Source organism: Camelina sativa, chromosome 16 (assembly GCF_030686135.1).
Source record: "Camelina sativa cultivar CO46 ecotype springtype chromosome 16, ASM3068613v1".
In the NCBI taxonomy this organism is placed as follows: domain Eukaryota; kingdom Viridiplantae; phylum Streptophyta; class Magnoliopsida; order Brassicales; family Brassicaceae; genus Camelina; species Camelina sativa.
In genome coordinates this window covers 17,779,666-17,795,008 of record NC_141895.1, presented here as the reverse complement: position 1 = coordinate 17,795,008, position 15,343 = coordinate 17,779,666, and the positions used below count along the sequence as shown (strand labels likewise).

General features: G+C 34.2%; 1 protein-coding gene and 2 long non-coding RNA genes across 8 annotated transcripts; 2 read left to right on the top strand and 1 right to left on the bottom strand.

Annotated features, from left to right (window-relative positions):
- Positions 1 to 1,795: 1,795 nt before the first annotated feature.
- LOC104750546 (F-box/kelch-repeat protein At1g67480) lies at positions 1,796 to 4,647 on the bottom strand. Of its 3 annotated transcripts, none has more exons than XM_010472350.2 (5): positions 4,344 to 4,647; positions 3,718 to 3,790; positions 2,860 to 3,625; positions 2,453 to 2,771; positions 1,796 to 2,330 (listed from the first exon to the last, which is right to left on the bottom strand). In XM_010472350.2, the coding sequence occupies exons 3-5, from the start codon at positions 3,303 to 3,305 to the stop codon at positions 2,022 to 2,024; spliced, it is 1,074 nt and encodes a 357-aa protein (XP_010470652.1). In that variant the 5' UTR covers positions 3,306 to 3,625; positions 3,718 to 3,790; positions 4,344 to 4,647; the 3' UTR covers positions 1,796 to 2,021. The 3 variants fall into 3 exon arrangements, with proteins under 3 accessions (XP_010470652.1, XP_010470651.1, XP_010470654.1); XM_010472349.3 differs by having other exon boundaries at positions 4,208 to 4,472; XM_010472352.3 differs by lacking the exon at positions 4,344 to 4,647 and adding an exon at positions 4,029 to 4,219.
- A 1,753-nt stretch (positions 4,648 to 6,400) lies between these two features.
- LOC147925679 (uncharacterized) lies at positions 6,401 to 8,031 on the top strand. 2 transcript variants are annotated; one of them, XR_015583655.1, is made up of 3 exons: positions 6,401 to 6,715; positions 6,879 to 6,919; positions 7,078 to 8,031. It is a non-coding gene; the product is annotated as an uncharacterized LOC147925679 (long non-coding RNA). The 2 variants fall into 2 exon arrangements; XR_015583654.1 differs by lacking the exon at positions 6,401 to 6,715 and having other exon boundaries at positions 6,784 to 6,919.
- An 847-nt stretch (positions 8,032 to 8,878) lies between these two features.
- LOC104750545 (uncharacterized) lies at positions 8,879 to 10,119 on the top strand. Of its 3 annotated transcripts, none has more exons than XR_015584757.1 (3): positions 8,879 to 9,118; positions 9,627 to 9,677; positions 9,886 to 10,119. It is a non-coding gene; the product is annotated as an uncharacterized LOC104750545 (long non-coding RNA). The 3 variants fall into 3 exon arrangements; XR_015584758.1 differs by having other exon boundaries at positions 8,921 to 9,118; positions 9,294 to 9,677; XR_015584756.1 differs by lacking the exon at positions 9,627 to 9,677.
- Positions 10,120 to 15,343: the final 5,224 nt, after the last annotated feature.

Genomic DNA, 15,343 nt, shown 5'->3' with positions numbered 1-15,343 from the left:
ACTATTGTTGGAATGGTTTTTGAAAAATTTAGAAAAGGAATGGGAGAGAGAAAGAGAGAGAAACAAAAACAAGCTTTTATCTTTCAATGGATTAACAAAAGCAAAACAAAGAAGAAGAAAATGTATTGTTTGGTTGAATAATTGGGAGGATGGTGAGTTGGATTTTTTTGTTGGTTGATAAATTGGAGGAATCATGGTTGAAGAAGAAGAAGATGTATTGTTTTCTCTCTCTACAATTAGAATCCACATAGGTAAGTTAATTGGAAGAGAGTTGGTTTGTTTAGTTTGAGGGGTAAGTGGTAATTTTACAAAAAGAAAGTATAGTGATAGTAGAAAGTGGGTGTCTATGTTAATAGTTTAGGAGAAAGTGGGTGTAAGTGCAAAATTCTCTTATTTTAACACAAAAAATGCATGAGCCCAACCACTTGGTAAATATTTTTAACTCTATATATACAACACCCGTATTAAGGAGAAACTCACAAGTCATAACATTTGTTTTCTTCCCTTTTCTTTTTCTTTCAGAACTTTCAATTTTCTTGAGTGAAGAAAATTATGGAGATGATAGTATAGTTTCATAAAATGTTTTACTATTTTGCAAGCAGATAGGAGATATTTCTGATGGTACTACTAGGCACCATTGCTGCTATTGCAAACAGACTCACTCGCCCGTTGATAGACGCTTTCAGCACCACAGATCCAGAAAACATCATGGTTTACGAAGTTTTAAAGGTTAGAGTTCTAGATTCTTATATAGCTTTTGTTTACACTTTGCTGTCTTCATTAGTTTTAAGTTTTTTTTTTACAAAAAAAATTGTTCATTATACGGATGAATGCTAATTAACTCGATTCTTTTACGTTCCTTTCTGGCTGACACAAAATATATACTGAGAGATTGATGGTTTTGATGCACAGGTTGGGACATTCATACAACTGATGAGTGATGATAGCAACTTTCTTTGGAGGATTCACGTTTTGCCTTTATTAGAGATCTGCAATTAGCTTTGGATCTTTGAGGTTTTCCAAGCTCATAGTAGTAGAATAAAGATCTAGCTAAACAGGAAGAAGAGAAACACAACTTTCCTTTTAACTATAGTTGTCACTTACTCATGTGTTGCACAAAGATTGGCATATGAATCATTAGGATCTTTACCAGCCTCTCATCGTTATCTTCTCTCCAATAATGCTGTTTTGTGAAACTGTCATGGTCCTCAGCCGGTAAGTTGATAATGATCATTATGGACTCATCGGCTCAGAGCCATAACAGTTTTGCGAAACGGCATTATTGCCGAGAAGATAACGATGAGAGGCTGGTAAAGATCCTAATGATTTGTATGCCAAGCTTTGTGCACACATGAGTGAGTGATAACCATAGTTGAAACTAGTTATGCGTTTTTCTTTTTTACTTTATAACTAAATATATAATGTTTGATTTTGCATTGTAAGAGTAATTCCAAAATTGTTGTAATTTCAAAATCTGGTTGAGATATAAGTTAATAATTAAATATTCAGACAAGTCAAGGTTTTGGATTGAATTTAACATAACTTTGTGGTGTACATTCACAAACACCTAATTCTGATATTCTTTTCCTCAACTAATAAAATATTAACCTCACTGGAAGCTTCAGTAAGTTCCATAAAGATCTGTTGGAGGTAAAAATACTCTACTGGATTCAAAATAAAATATAAAGAAGAGAAGTTGTTAGTTAAAACTTAAAAGTCTCAGTCGCTTCTCAATGTAAGCCATTGTTTAAACCAAATCAGCTTTGCCTCTTTGCCTTTGCCAATGAAACACGAATTGCATTTAAAAAAATTCCAAATAAATCAAACCGCATTATCTTACAACAAACGTGCAAACGGAGGAGACAATTACAACAACACGAAATCAGTTTCAAACAGAACACTTTCTCCACTTTATTAAGTCAGTGTACATCATCAACTTAAAAAGAGACAATGCTCTCTTTGCTTTGGTTCATATGAGGAAATGTAACCAACAACACAATGGCATCACTATAGTTCATCAATCAGGCTGTGATTGTGACGCTGCATACGCACGAACCAGACAGTTTTATCTCAGATGTTTTCCACTGTGTGCCTGGTGCAGCATCCGGGTCATACAGTAGAGTGTTGTGACCAGTTCCTTCCTGAGACGAAAATAGCAGAAGCTTCCCACTCAGCTTACCAAACTGAAACCCGGCCCTCGAGCTTCCTGATAGTGGAAGAGCCACCACTTCCCAGGTCTCATCTTCCGCATTGAAGACTGACATCTTCCTTTGGTTCTTCCAGTCGATACAGAACAGCTTTTTTCCTACTTCAACATGAGCTGTGACCATCTGCAAGAGGAAATATCAAACAGTCAAATCTTAAAAACACTCACTATACTATATATCATGTGACAAGAAAGAAACCAACATTAGACTCATACTCAATGATCAAAGACTCAAAGGAGACTTACAGTTAAACCGTTTTTGCTGCCATGCCAGGAGCCGCATTGAGTGTTGTACACATCAAGAAGTTTTGAGTTGCCAATAGTGAAGTTGGATCTCCCTCCCATCACATAGAGCTTCCCGTTGAAGCCACTAGCAAAACACCCCCATCTCGGACGCCTTAGAGACTCTATGAATGTCCATGTGCCCGTCTCAGGATCATACACCTCTGCACTCGACAGACTCTCACCGTCTATACCATGACCTCCCACCACATAAATAAGTCCATTCACCTCAGCGCAAGCGAAATCATACCGCTCTACCTCCAGGTCTGCTAGTCTACTCCAGCTGATATCAAATATACAAAACTCACTCAATCATTGAATCAAAGCTCACAAAGGATACTGAAAAATCGAGAAAACAAAAGCTGACGAACCTGTTGAGGCAAGTATCATACTGATAAACATCAGCAGATGCAACAAGAGAACCATTGATCATAGAACAACCAGCGATAACAAGAAGTTTCCCATCAACCACAACAACCTTAAACCCTGTTTTGACAGGACCAGGCATCGGTGGAAGAGATGATAGCTTCTGTCCAAAACAGTCCATCACCTCCCACTGGCTCTCATTCCCTCCAGCATTCATCGTCAAGACATATAGCCACTCCTCAAGCATACCAGCTAGTCTTCTCACGGTAATAAACTCTTTGCTCTGAACAACAAACCTCCATTTCTTGCATACACTTCCCATAGAAGGGAACCTAGCTCGCGGTACAAGCGCCAAGCACTGCTTCGCCACATCATCAGGCAATCCAGGGATCAAAGGATCATCCATGAAATTAACAATCCTTTTCTTTCCACTTAAAGCCAACGCTTGCATCTTTCTTTCAACTTAATCTCCCCCAAGAAGAACAAATTTTTCTAAACAAAGATTTACGTGTTTGTTTGTTTGTTTGTTGTGTATGGAAAATGTTAACTAAAGAACTTCGTGAAACCCGTCACGTATAGTGATTTTCAAAGACAAAGGAATAAACAATGTAGCGGAGAAGAATGGGATTGAAGTGACAACTGATGAATATTGATGATGTCCAACACAATCTAATTCATGTTCCATACCAATGGTTTTGCTTATTCTACAAATGTTAGTATCTATGATTGTTGTTAAATTACTGTTGTTTCTTCTCACACACATCTCCGTATCTGGCCAAAAGAAAAAAAAAACACAGATCATAAGATGTTGTCAACAACTACGATGTTTATCCAAAAGATTTGTAAAGATGAGATGTTGTTACCAGTGAAGGTAATGCTAGAGAAGAAGATTCGTCAGCCACCCGCAACATCCATCTTTAGAAGTAATGAATTTTTCTGCAAATTCATTTTTTCCAGATTAGTCAAAGTCTTGAACTAAGTCAAGAACCAAGAAGATCACAATCAAACAAAGAAGAGATAGGGTGATCAAGAAAAAGAATAATTTAGCGTGTCTTCAAGAATCATATACCACACACAAACAAGAAAAAAAAACAAAATAAAATTTGAATGGCTATAAATTATTTCCTAAAAAAGCAAAACATTATCAAGAAAATCTGAAAATTTGAATTCTCACATAAATAATATCAAGAAAACGTCTTAATGACCAAAGTTTGTTTCCAAGAATTGGCCAAAGATCTTAAAGATCGTGTGCACATAAGAACAAGAAACACTCCAAAAGAAAAAACATCAAGAATCCAAATTGAAGAGAATTATAATTGTATAGGGAAACAAGTAGGAATCAATGGGAGAGACCTGAAGAGGATGATCTTGTTTGCAAGAGTGGGAGAAACTTAAGGAGAAAGAATCTAACTAAAATCCAAAATGGCTAAGACATTTATACACAGAGAGAAAGAAAAAAGGAAGAAAAGAGATAGAGATGACGATGTACCGAAAGAATAGGGGAGCTCTGTCGGTTTTTGGGTCTATTTGCGTTGAAGTTGGTGCAGAGAAGATAACATTGACAGAGACAGAGAGAGAGAGAGAGAGAGAGAGATCTAATAATGGTAATGGAAGCAAATTGAAGGGAGCGTCAGATTAGGATTTTATATATAAGCCAATTACTATCTTATTACGGTGGATCACCGTAGATAATAATGTCAACTAGTCACCACGTCACTAACCCATCATCCTATATTTTATTACTATTAATATGCTCAGAAGACATGTTTTTTGATTGAGACAACCAAGAAAACAAGACATGTTTCGTTATTCCTAAAAACAATATTAAATGTATACTAATCTTTTGTCTGTGAGTTAAAAAATTTTATTTCATTTGACAACTTTACTATTCTTCCAATGTTACACAATAAACTTTGGGGGTTCTACTTCTTTTTCTACCACATGTTTTTTTTTTTGGGTCAATATATACGTGTAATAATAAGTTAATAACATATAAGAAGGGTCAAATTAGGAAACTGTAAAGAATAGAAAAGAATGTTTTCGTTCGTACTACTTTTGGAGGAGCTAGCTACTATTGTGTCGCTTTGGTGTTCTACGTTGTGTTACCCAATATTAGGCAATAATTTTGGTAGAGTGAGTTGGCTCGTTTGCTTCCATTAGTTCGTTGTGGTTCAGTTTTTGTGTAACTGTGTTACAATATCTTTGATAGACTTACAATATGTGGAGTTTAAATAGCATATTTTGTCAAGTTTCATCTTCTTTCTTTCTCTTTCCTCAGGGATTTAGATTTATTTTAATAAGCGAATCAGTTTTCAAGTTTAATGAAATTAATATATTGACATTGTAAAATTTAGAAGAAACAAAAAAAAAAAGACTCAAGGATGGGGTGAAAAGCATACAGACGATGGAGATCTGTAGTGTGTCTGAAATCTGAATGCACATGCCAATCGTATCGTATCCCTTTCTATCCGTCTGACGTGGGCCTATCTTCCAACTGGTGGTTCGTAGTGGTGACCATGAATTCCCTATAAAAGTCGCATGTCATTGCCTTTTTGTTAGGGGGCAAATAATTTTTTTTTTGGTAGTAAAAATTTTAAGTAGGGGGCAAATATTAAATTTTGTTTTTTGGTAAAAATTTCACTATATAGTCTAAATTATTTTTTAAATAATAGGTGTCAAAGAAAGAAGTATCTTTTGAAAAGAAATTGAAAGAATTAATATTAATTAGTCGTTTTTTTGTTGTTGACCATCGAATAGTATCAATAAAAAAGATGGAATGAAAATTAATCACTTACTCACTTACACTTAGGCTTTGTTTGTTTATTCATTTGGATTGACCATCTCAATGAATCATTCAGATGTTGTTTGTTTTTGTCAAAAAAAAAGCATCATTCAGAATCATTCACATGGATCATTTAAATGGGTTTTAAAATTTTAGTTAAAAATTTGAAACTCATTTGGATGATTCTAGTTGGACCATTTAGATGAAGATGGTTCATAAAAAAGACCATCCAAATAAACTATTTTTTTACCTTGTTTGTTGGGTCATTTGTCATTGAAATGAATCATTTAGATGTATCATTTAAATAGATCATTTAGACGGAAATGCTAAATGATGAAACGAACATTGCCTTACAGTATTTCTCAAAAAGTAGTGGATGTAAGTATCTTACCGCTACGTTAAGAAATATACCATTTCTATTGTAACCACCAAGGTAGAATGGGAATAAACATAGCAATACAAAAAAAATTATGACATGCAACTAAGTGATTTTGTTAGCTTTGTTATCTTCTTGCCATCCAAAATCAAACTCGCTTAATACATGTTTTACATATTAAATTTTATTTACATGTAGCTAAGTATATTAAAATTTAGTCATATGTAGCTATGACATGGGCTGCAACAAGTAGCTAAGACTTTCTCCATCCGCAGGTTGTTAGTGTTTTGTAGCAAAAAAATAATTTAGAAGAAAAGAAAAAAGATAAGGGAGCCTCTTATATACTATACTCACATTTGTTTTAAGAGACGATACGTGTCAATATTCTGTTGGCCATACATAATAATAGATGAATTTTTTTTCTTTCCTCTCTCTCTCTTTCTCTCTTCTCTCACGATCGAAGTCTCAATCCAACAAAGGAAGGTATGCTTTAATTGGAGGATATGGAACCAGAATAGTTTTGGGTCGGAGGAGATGCGTAGACTGACTCGGCGGAGATTGTACCGGAGGCGATTGTATCAGAGGCGATTTGAATCGTCGTCGAGATTGTACCGGAGGCAATTCAAATTTCGAGTCGATTCAATCGGATGATCTGTCTGTCTTTACACGTGTAGAAGTCCCTGAAGAACAATCTGCACAGAAGGTGAAGATTGGGATATATTTCGTGACTTGGTGGGCTTTGAACGTTGTGTTCAATGTTTACAACAATAAGGTTTTGAATGCTTTTCCTTACCCGTGGCTAACTTCGACGTTTTCTCTTGCTTGTGGTTCTTTGATGATGCTTCCGTCATTGCTGCTTTCGATAGTCAGCTTCCAGGGACTCAAGTCGTTGGCAAACTGTAAACTTGTAAGCAAAAAAGCTTTGCAACTTTTCTTCTTCTTTTTGTATTTTTATAAATTGTTGTAGATACTCTTTTGACTATATTTGGCCCATTGATTACAATGAGACCAGTTTTCAATGAGTAGACATTCTCATCACCAATCTCTTCTTTGAACAATCGACAGTGTTTGAAGCATACCTTACTGCAAGAATCTCGTGGTCCTCTGTTTGGCTTTCTGTGTTGTAGATTCAATGGCTAAACTTTAAGCTGAGTTTACAAAAAAAGAAAGGATAGAGATGTAAAACTCTGAAACATCTCAGCCATATCAGACAAATATCCAAGATCCATCTTGAGAATCACTCTGTGGTTAAAACCAGATTCAATACACAAATGCTTATTGGGGAGTTATCCATTTGCAAAATCAAGACTTAATAAAGGCATAACTACCACAAGGGTTTTGCGGCTTCAGAGAGATACTTGAATCAAAAGATCAATTGCAAAACCACAACTACATAATAAGGGTATAACAACAGACATACTAATGATCTGAAACATTCAAATTTTCATAAAGATCCCAAGTATAGGTGATGTGTCAAAAGGTAACCAGTCACTAACTTGACAATTTAAACTTGGTGGCTATACTAGTAAGATATACAATACAACTCATGGAAACAGAAGATTAGCAATCAATGCTCGTAGAGTGTGATACGCCTGAAAGATTCAATTTATGCAGTAATCCTCTGATTCATCATTTTTGTTATAGATTAGGTGTGTTAGTAGTACGGATGTAACTGTGTGATGATGGTGGTTTGATTGTTCACGTAGCTTTGGCGCATACGATTGGACATGTAGCCGCAACAGTGAGTATGTCGAAAGTTGCAGTGTCCTTCATACACATCATCAAAAGTAGTGAACCAGCCTTTAGCGTTCGTCTCAAGCCTCTTCTTAGGCGAGGCATTCCCTCTACCTGTTTACCTCTCTCTCTTACTCTTACCCATTATTGGAGGCTGTGCTCTTGCTGCTGTAATCAAAAACTTTTATTTGTTGCTTTGGATTTAGAAAGCTGGTGTTATTGGATGATTAGTGTTTTGACCACATATTTTTACAAGTTCTTTTGTATTTTTGTGCTTCTACTACATTTATATTACTTCTATTCTATTTCAAATTTTTAAATTTCAAAAAAACAATATTTTAAAAATTAAGAGACCCAAAATTATATCCTACCATTGGAGGAGAAAATTTTAATTAAAAAATCAAAGGTTCTTATTTTCAAAACAATACAAAATTAATTCATAAAAAATTCAAATAGTACATAAGACCCCCAAAATTAAAACCTCCCATTGGTCTTGATGTTTGCTTGTATTGTTATCTTCTTGCCATCAGAAAATCAAATTCGCATAATACATGTTGAATATATTAATATTTAGTTATATGTAGCTAGGACATAGAGTACAATAAATAGTTAAGACCAAGTCCAACAGTAAAAAATTATTCTTTTAATTTTATATATATACATATCATCTTTTATTAATAGTAACCATTAAAAAAAATAACATCTGTCGGTTTGTTATGAGAAATGTTTCTTGTCTAAGCAACTATTCTCTTCTTTTTTTCTTCTCTTTCATTTTTTTTCTTAACAAGTCAGTTGATTAGCATGTGTGAGTGGAGATGTCCTAAGTGATGTTTGCTATATTTTTATCTTCTAAATCAAGTTCACTTAATGCTTGTTGTTAAAAAAATATAACATGATTTTTAGCCGAAAATCGGTAATTTCATACCCCAGCTAATGGGGTATGTTGAATTCCTACCCCAGCTTTAACATTAAACAAATTCATACATTAAGTTCAATAAAATTCAAATTCACTATCCTAACTCGTAAAACGGTGTTAAATCATACACAAACCGTAACGGTGTTAAGAAACTGTTAACGGCTGCTTACGTGTAGGTCACGTAAGAAACAACGTCGTTTTGAGAAACAAAAAAAAGAGCTTCTTTTTGCTAAAACGACGTCGTTTCTATCTCCTTCTGTCACCGGTCACGGCAAATCAAACGAGACACTTGGCTTGTCTCTGTATTCGTTCTTCTTAAAATCGTCCTCTTCGGTGTAACTATGGGCGTCAATGATTTCTCTGGTAACTCTCACGGCACTGCATCGCCAAACTCCTATGTCGATTCTCTTTCCAGCCTCTCTCCATGAATTCTATGCTCGGTCCCTCTGATTCTACGTGAGTAGCTCTGTCGCCAGATCTAGTTTCTGTTTTGTTAACTCTCTGCTAGTTATTTTGTTTCTGGAATCGTTATCTAATTAAGTTTGCTAGATCCTTTACAGATGAATTTTGGGTGCTTTGTTGCTTATAACTGTAATTAAGTGATTAATTTTGGGTAAATTCTTGAATACAGCCGATCTTTCCAATCTTCTTCTTTTGGGTTCTTGATGATGTTGAGTCTTTAGTGGTGTCAATGAGATAGTTCTTATGCACTGGAGAGGGCAAGGTGCTTGATTTCACAGGATTATTGCTTGAAACCACTTATAGGTTGAGTACCAGTTCACGGACATGATTGTGATTGTGTGTCTATTTTTTTATTTGTATTTGCAAAGTTGATAAGAATAAATACCAGATGATTCAGATTCTTCTACCTCCAAAACTCGACTTCAGTGTGTTTTTCTGCTCTAATTAGTCTCTTTGTATTATTAACCAATAACCATATTCTTTCTTTCTTTTTCTATGCAAGCTGAAAAATTAACTACATAAGTCGCAAGTCCTGTTCACCTTTGATTACAAGGTGCTGAATTATCTGTGTTCAATATTTTCTTTTATATCTATGAATCATTTTTGTTTCATTTAGCATGTTTTGTCTGACTACAAAACTTTGCTTCAGCTTGGAAACTGCAGAAATCAGTTTGAGCATGGAACTAGTTCTATGTTCAACGTCACCTCCATTTTCACTTGAGAGTTAAGGCAAATGTTTTTTCCTTTGTCTTCTTGTGCAGTTTCAGCAGCTAAAGCAGAAAAGAGGAAGAAGAAACGCCAGTCGGGAAAGAAGAAGATAAAAACAATGTCGTTTTAGCCAAAAAAAACTTTTTTTTTGTTTCTCAAAACGACGTCGTTTTTTACGTGGCCTCCACGTAATCAGCCGTTAACAGTCTCTTAACATCGTTATACATTGTGTATGTTTAAACACTGTTTTACAAGTTGGATAGTGAATTTGAATTTTATTGAACTTATTGTATGAATTTGCTCAATGTTAAAGCTAGAGCAGGAATTCAACATACTCCATTAACTGGAGTATGAAATTATCGATTTTCCGATTTTTTGCACATATTAAAATTTAGTTATATATAGCTATAACATAGACGGTTTTCCGATTTTTTGCACATATTAAAATTTAGTTATATATAGCTATAACATAGACGGTGACCTATAGCTAAGTGATATTGCCAGTTTTTTTTCCTCAAGGATATACAAGTGAGAGGTATATACACTTCTTAAAACTTCCAAAACATAATTAGCGAGAGCCAAGATGATGAGTTCTTTTTCTTTTTCTTTTTTCTTATAACTTTCTCGCAGTTTACAGCACTTTTTTGTTCCACAGTTGGAATTAGAATAATTGCACTCCAAAAGTAAATGAATCATAGAAAAATGGGATTTGAGGCTTGACAAATTCAGAACTTAAAGCACGGTGGAACCCTTTATACTATTTTTATTTTACAATTTTGGTTTGGTTATACTTATATGTATATTAGCTGGTTTGATTAGAAAAAATAAATAAGTCACATCAGGTTGTAAGGCTAAACAAGAAAGAAAAAATAATCTATCAACCACGATCTTATTATCTCGTGAACATTTTATTGTCTTTATTCTTTATCTTGTAAAAGTATTGGCTTTTTTATGACATGCGACCATATTAATATATAATTTATAGGAATATGATAATTAGTTCTTTACACATATGCAAATAGATAGTACAAAAAGATTTGATATAACATTCATAGTAAACGAAACAAGAGGAAACACAAGATGACACTTTAAACAAACTTAAAAAAAAAAAAAAAAAAAAGTCGTTGAATCCAATTAAAAATAAAAAGTAAGACAAAGCAAAATATTTGGTGAGGTTTGGCTTAAACAACCCACCATAATGAAAAAGAAAAAAGAAATTCACCTACATCAAATATAGCTCACTTGACCACACATCACAACTTAAAAAACGTATAGCTAACTACTAAGTAAATGTCTTGCATGCCCACATATATCAATTATATGATGACATATGCTCAACATCACGATCATTTTATTTTGGTACACAATTTTTTAGAATCCAGCGTTGACTAGATATGACCGATGTTGACCAACAATTTTTTTTTTGTACTCAAAACAAAATAATAAAATTGTTTTGTTCAATCATTTATGGTTAAAAAACATATCTACATCCAATATAAAGATATATTATATATGTTTAATGCATATAATCTTATAATAGTTAGTTTTTTTTTTGAAGTTCAAAACTTAAATAAAACTGAAATAAAAATCATTAACAGTTCTTTAAGATATTGAAACTTAAACTAAAACCGGAAAATTCATGTTATAATAAATAAAATATGGAAATTACTTATTATACATTGTTAACCAAAACAACAACATTTTTTCTTTAATTTATTTTAATACAAAAATATTCTTTAATATCAAAATCATTATATGAACTCGTTAGAATCAAACCCAAATTATATCAAGATCATTAGAACTACTGAAATAAAATTCATTTACTATACACTAGGATATAATCAATATTTTTTTCCAAAAATTATAATATAATAATAAAAATTATTGCTATATTGTATTAAAAAGTTAATATTACAATTCTTTGGTAAATCTACATTTATCTTTCTGAATACTTCTTATTTTAGAATATTAGTATTTCAATTTTTTTTATGTATATTACAGTTTTATTTTGTTTGTTTGTTTTGTTTGCATCATTATTTTGTGAAATATTTTAAAGTAATTATAATTTGTAATTGTGAGCAAATAAAATTTATCAATTTATCAACCACATAAATTTGGTTTTACTAACCCACTGATGTGGAACATTAAAACATAGTTTTTATTTTTCATAGATTGAGTAATATATCTTTGTTTAAAAAAATTCAAATCACAACATATGCAGAAAAAATTATAAGGTTAGTTTCATATTTTTAGTTCTCAATTAATATAGTAGGATATGTGGTAAAATAAAAGTTTTAATATCTGAAAATTTAATAATGATTTTTAATTGAAAAAAACTATTAGAAGATTGGTTGCATTAACAAATATAAAATATATCTTTATAATGAATATAAATATTTTGTTAATTATTAAAAGGCCATAAATTATTCTACAAAATATTTTTATGTTTCAAATAAAATATAATTAAAAAAAATTATTGGTCAACGCCGATCAAACTTGTTCAATACTGGATTCTGTCAAACGGTGTAACGGAATAAAATAATAGTGATATTGAGCATATGTCATCATATAATTGGCATATGTGACTATGCAATACATTTATTTAGTATAGTTGGCAATATATTTCTAAAGTTCGGATATGTGATCATGTATTGAGGTATCTTTTTTCCTAATGAAAACAAGACTTGTTAATTTCTTATTTATGAAATCTGAAAGTGGCGACCCGAAAGCGATCGTTTCATTCACTTTTTAAATCTCGATTTTTTCTTCCTTTCTTTTAATAATCATTAAGCAACGTGATGTTGACAAGTTATGTGGTAGCCATTTTTGACGGTTCATATTTATTTCTTATTTTTAGCCTTATTTTTTTATTTTTTTTTCTAAAAACCCATTTGTTGATTAGAATACCTTATGGCTTATCATAATCCCATATGTTAACATGGCCGTGAGTCACCTTAAGCTTTAGATAAAATTCCCTTTTTTTTTTATTTCTTGGAAATCTTGAACGACGTCGTATGTAACTATTTTTCTTCGCTCTTCGTGTTTAAAGAATTTATAAATCGAATTAGAATATCTGTTTTGATCAAAGAGAATATATGAACTAGCATATTGTATTTATGTCCTTTTAATAATTAACAAAATATTTATATTAGTATATTGTATATTGTATTTAAAAAACTATTCAGTCTAACAGTTAGATAAAAAAAAAAACTAGCATATTGTATTTCTTAGAAAAATATTTTGTTAGAGTTATTCAATGTCTTTCTGTCCATGGTATCAGAGCTATCTCGGCAAAATAAAAATTGAGTGAACAAGTTGAGAACAATAGCACTGTGAGGAATGAGTCTGATGTCGAGAAAACCAAATCGACATATCAGCTCTCTGCAACTGAAAATCCCGGTGGAATTATTGCTCAGGTGCAATTCACCGGTGACAACTTTGACGAACGTGCGCAAGCAATCAGATCTGCATTGCGTGTGAAGAAAAAGTTCGGCTATGTCGATGGGACAGTGACAAAGCCGAAGGAAGACGCACCGAAGTATGAAGATTGGATGTTGTCAACTGCATGGTGGCACTATAGATCCTCAACACCATCGAACCAAAAGTGAGAAGAACTCTTGGCAACAAAGACAACCCAAAAGAGTTGTGGAAGGAAATCAAAGATCGGTTCTCTGAAGGAAACGGGCCTAGAATTCAAGAGATCAAAGATGAGTTAGCCAACTGCCGTCAACAGGGCATGAGTCTCATTGAGTACTTCGGCAAACTGCAAGTGCTATGGGAGGATCTATCCAATTATGATCAGTCACCAATGTGTCACTGCAGTGGATGGACGTGTGACTTGCGGGGACAATTGGAGAAGAAAAGAGAAGATGATAAAGTACATCAATTTCTTCTTGGTCTTGATGATACAGTTTACGGTGGACTTCGCACAACCATAATCAGCAGTGAGCCATTGCCAAACTTGAATCAGGTGTATTCCAAGGTGAAATCGGTAGAACGTGTTCGTACGATGCTGAGAAATCGCGAAGAGCAAGGCGTGCAAGCAGCTGCTTTTGCGGTTAAATCCTCTAGATCGAATGAAGCGATAGAAGATAAAAGGAGGCATGTTTTCAGCTTGTTGGATATCCTCAGTGGTGGGGAGAAAGAGGAGGCAAAGCATCTCGTGGACGCGGACAAGGGGGAGTGGCACGAGCTAATGCCACCTGCGTTATTGGAACTGAAGGACAGAGTAGTGAAGCTTCACGGAATGGCTTCACTGGTCTCACGAATGATCAGTGGACAACACTGATGCAACTTCTCGACAAAAAGAACAAGGCACCTTCCAATCGACTCAACGGTAAGCCTGATTCTCTTGATTGGGTTCTTGATACTGGAGCATCCAATCATATGACAAGTAGTTCTACTTTTCTTCATGATATAACCACGATCTTATCATGTAAAATTGGGCTTCCTGATGGACACAAGACTACAACAACTAAGAAAGGGACAATTTGTTTTGACGACAGTTTCTCTCTACAAAATGTGTTGTCAGTTCCACAGTTGCGGTGTAATCTTATCTTTGTTTCCCAACTCGTAAGGGACTGCGACTGTGTAATGCAAGTTGGTAACATCGGATGTGTGTTACAGGACCGTACAACGAGGATGTTGATTGGCGCAGGTGAATTGCGAGAAGCTCTGTACTTCTTCCAACGCATAGGAGTGTTAAACGTTTTTCATATAAATAAAGCGAGTGCTGAAGATACATGGCATCAACGTCTCGGACACCCGTCCAATGGAGTTTTTGATTTACTTCCAGTTGTTAGCAAAAGAGTTTCTGATTTTTCATCTTACGATGTATGCTTGTGAGCAAAACAAACTCGCGATGTGTTTCATTCAAGTAATAATAAAGCGTCGAGGATTTTTGAACTGCTTCACTTGGATGTTTGGGGACCATATCGTTCCTCCAGTATATGTGATTCTCATTACTTTCTCACCATTGTTGATGACTTCTCACCCTGTACTTGGGTATATCTGCTTCATGATAAAGCTCAAGTTAGGATGATTTTTCAAAATTTTCTGAAAATGGTCCTGCGACAGTTTGATCAAAAGGTCCAGATCGTTCGCAGTGATAATGGTACAGAATTTGTGTGTATGCATGACATGTTTGGAGAACAGGGTATTCTTCATCAAACTTCCTGTGTCGGCACCCCATAGCAAAACGGTCGTGCCGAGAGGAAGCATCGTCACCTGTTGAATGTCGCACGGTCACTGTTGTTTCAATCCAACTTGCCTGTCAAATTCTGAGGAGAGAGTGTTCTAACAGCTGCTCATCTCATCAATCGCACAACATCTCCTTTGTTGCAAGGGAAAACACCATATGAGCTTCTCTGTGGAACCATTCCAGTGTATGAAAATCTCAAGGTTTTTGGTTGTCTCGCATATGCTCACAATCAACACCGTGGGAATGATAATTTCGCTTCTTGAAGTAGAAAGTGTATTTTTGTAGGCTACCCCTTTGGTAAGAAAGGCTGG

Excerpts from the sequence above, each read along its gene's own strand:
- LOC104750546 (XM_010472350.2), bottom strand. The coding sequence starts at position 3,305 with ATGCAAGCGTTGGCTTTAAGTGGAAAGAAAAGGATTGTTAATTTCATG. Across the intron at positions 2,772-2,859 it reads TATGATACTTGCCTCAACAG|CTGGAGTAGACTAGCAGACC; the intron begins GTTCGTCAGCTT and ends ATTTGATATCAG. Across the intron at positions 2,331-2,452 it reads GCAGCAAAAACGGTTTAACT|ATGGTCACAGCTCATGTTGA; the intron begins GTAAGTCTCCTT and ends TTCCTCTTGCAG.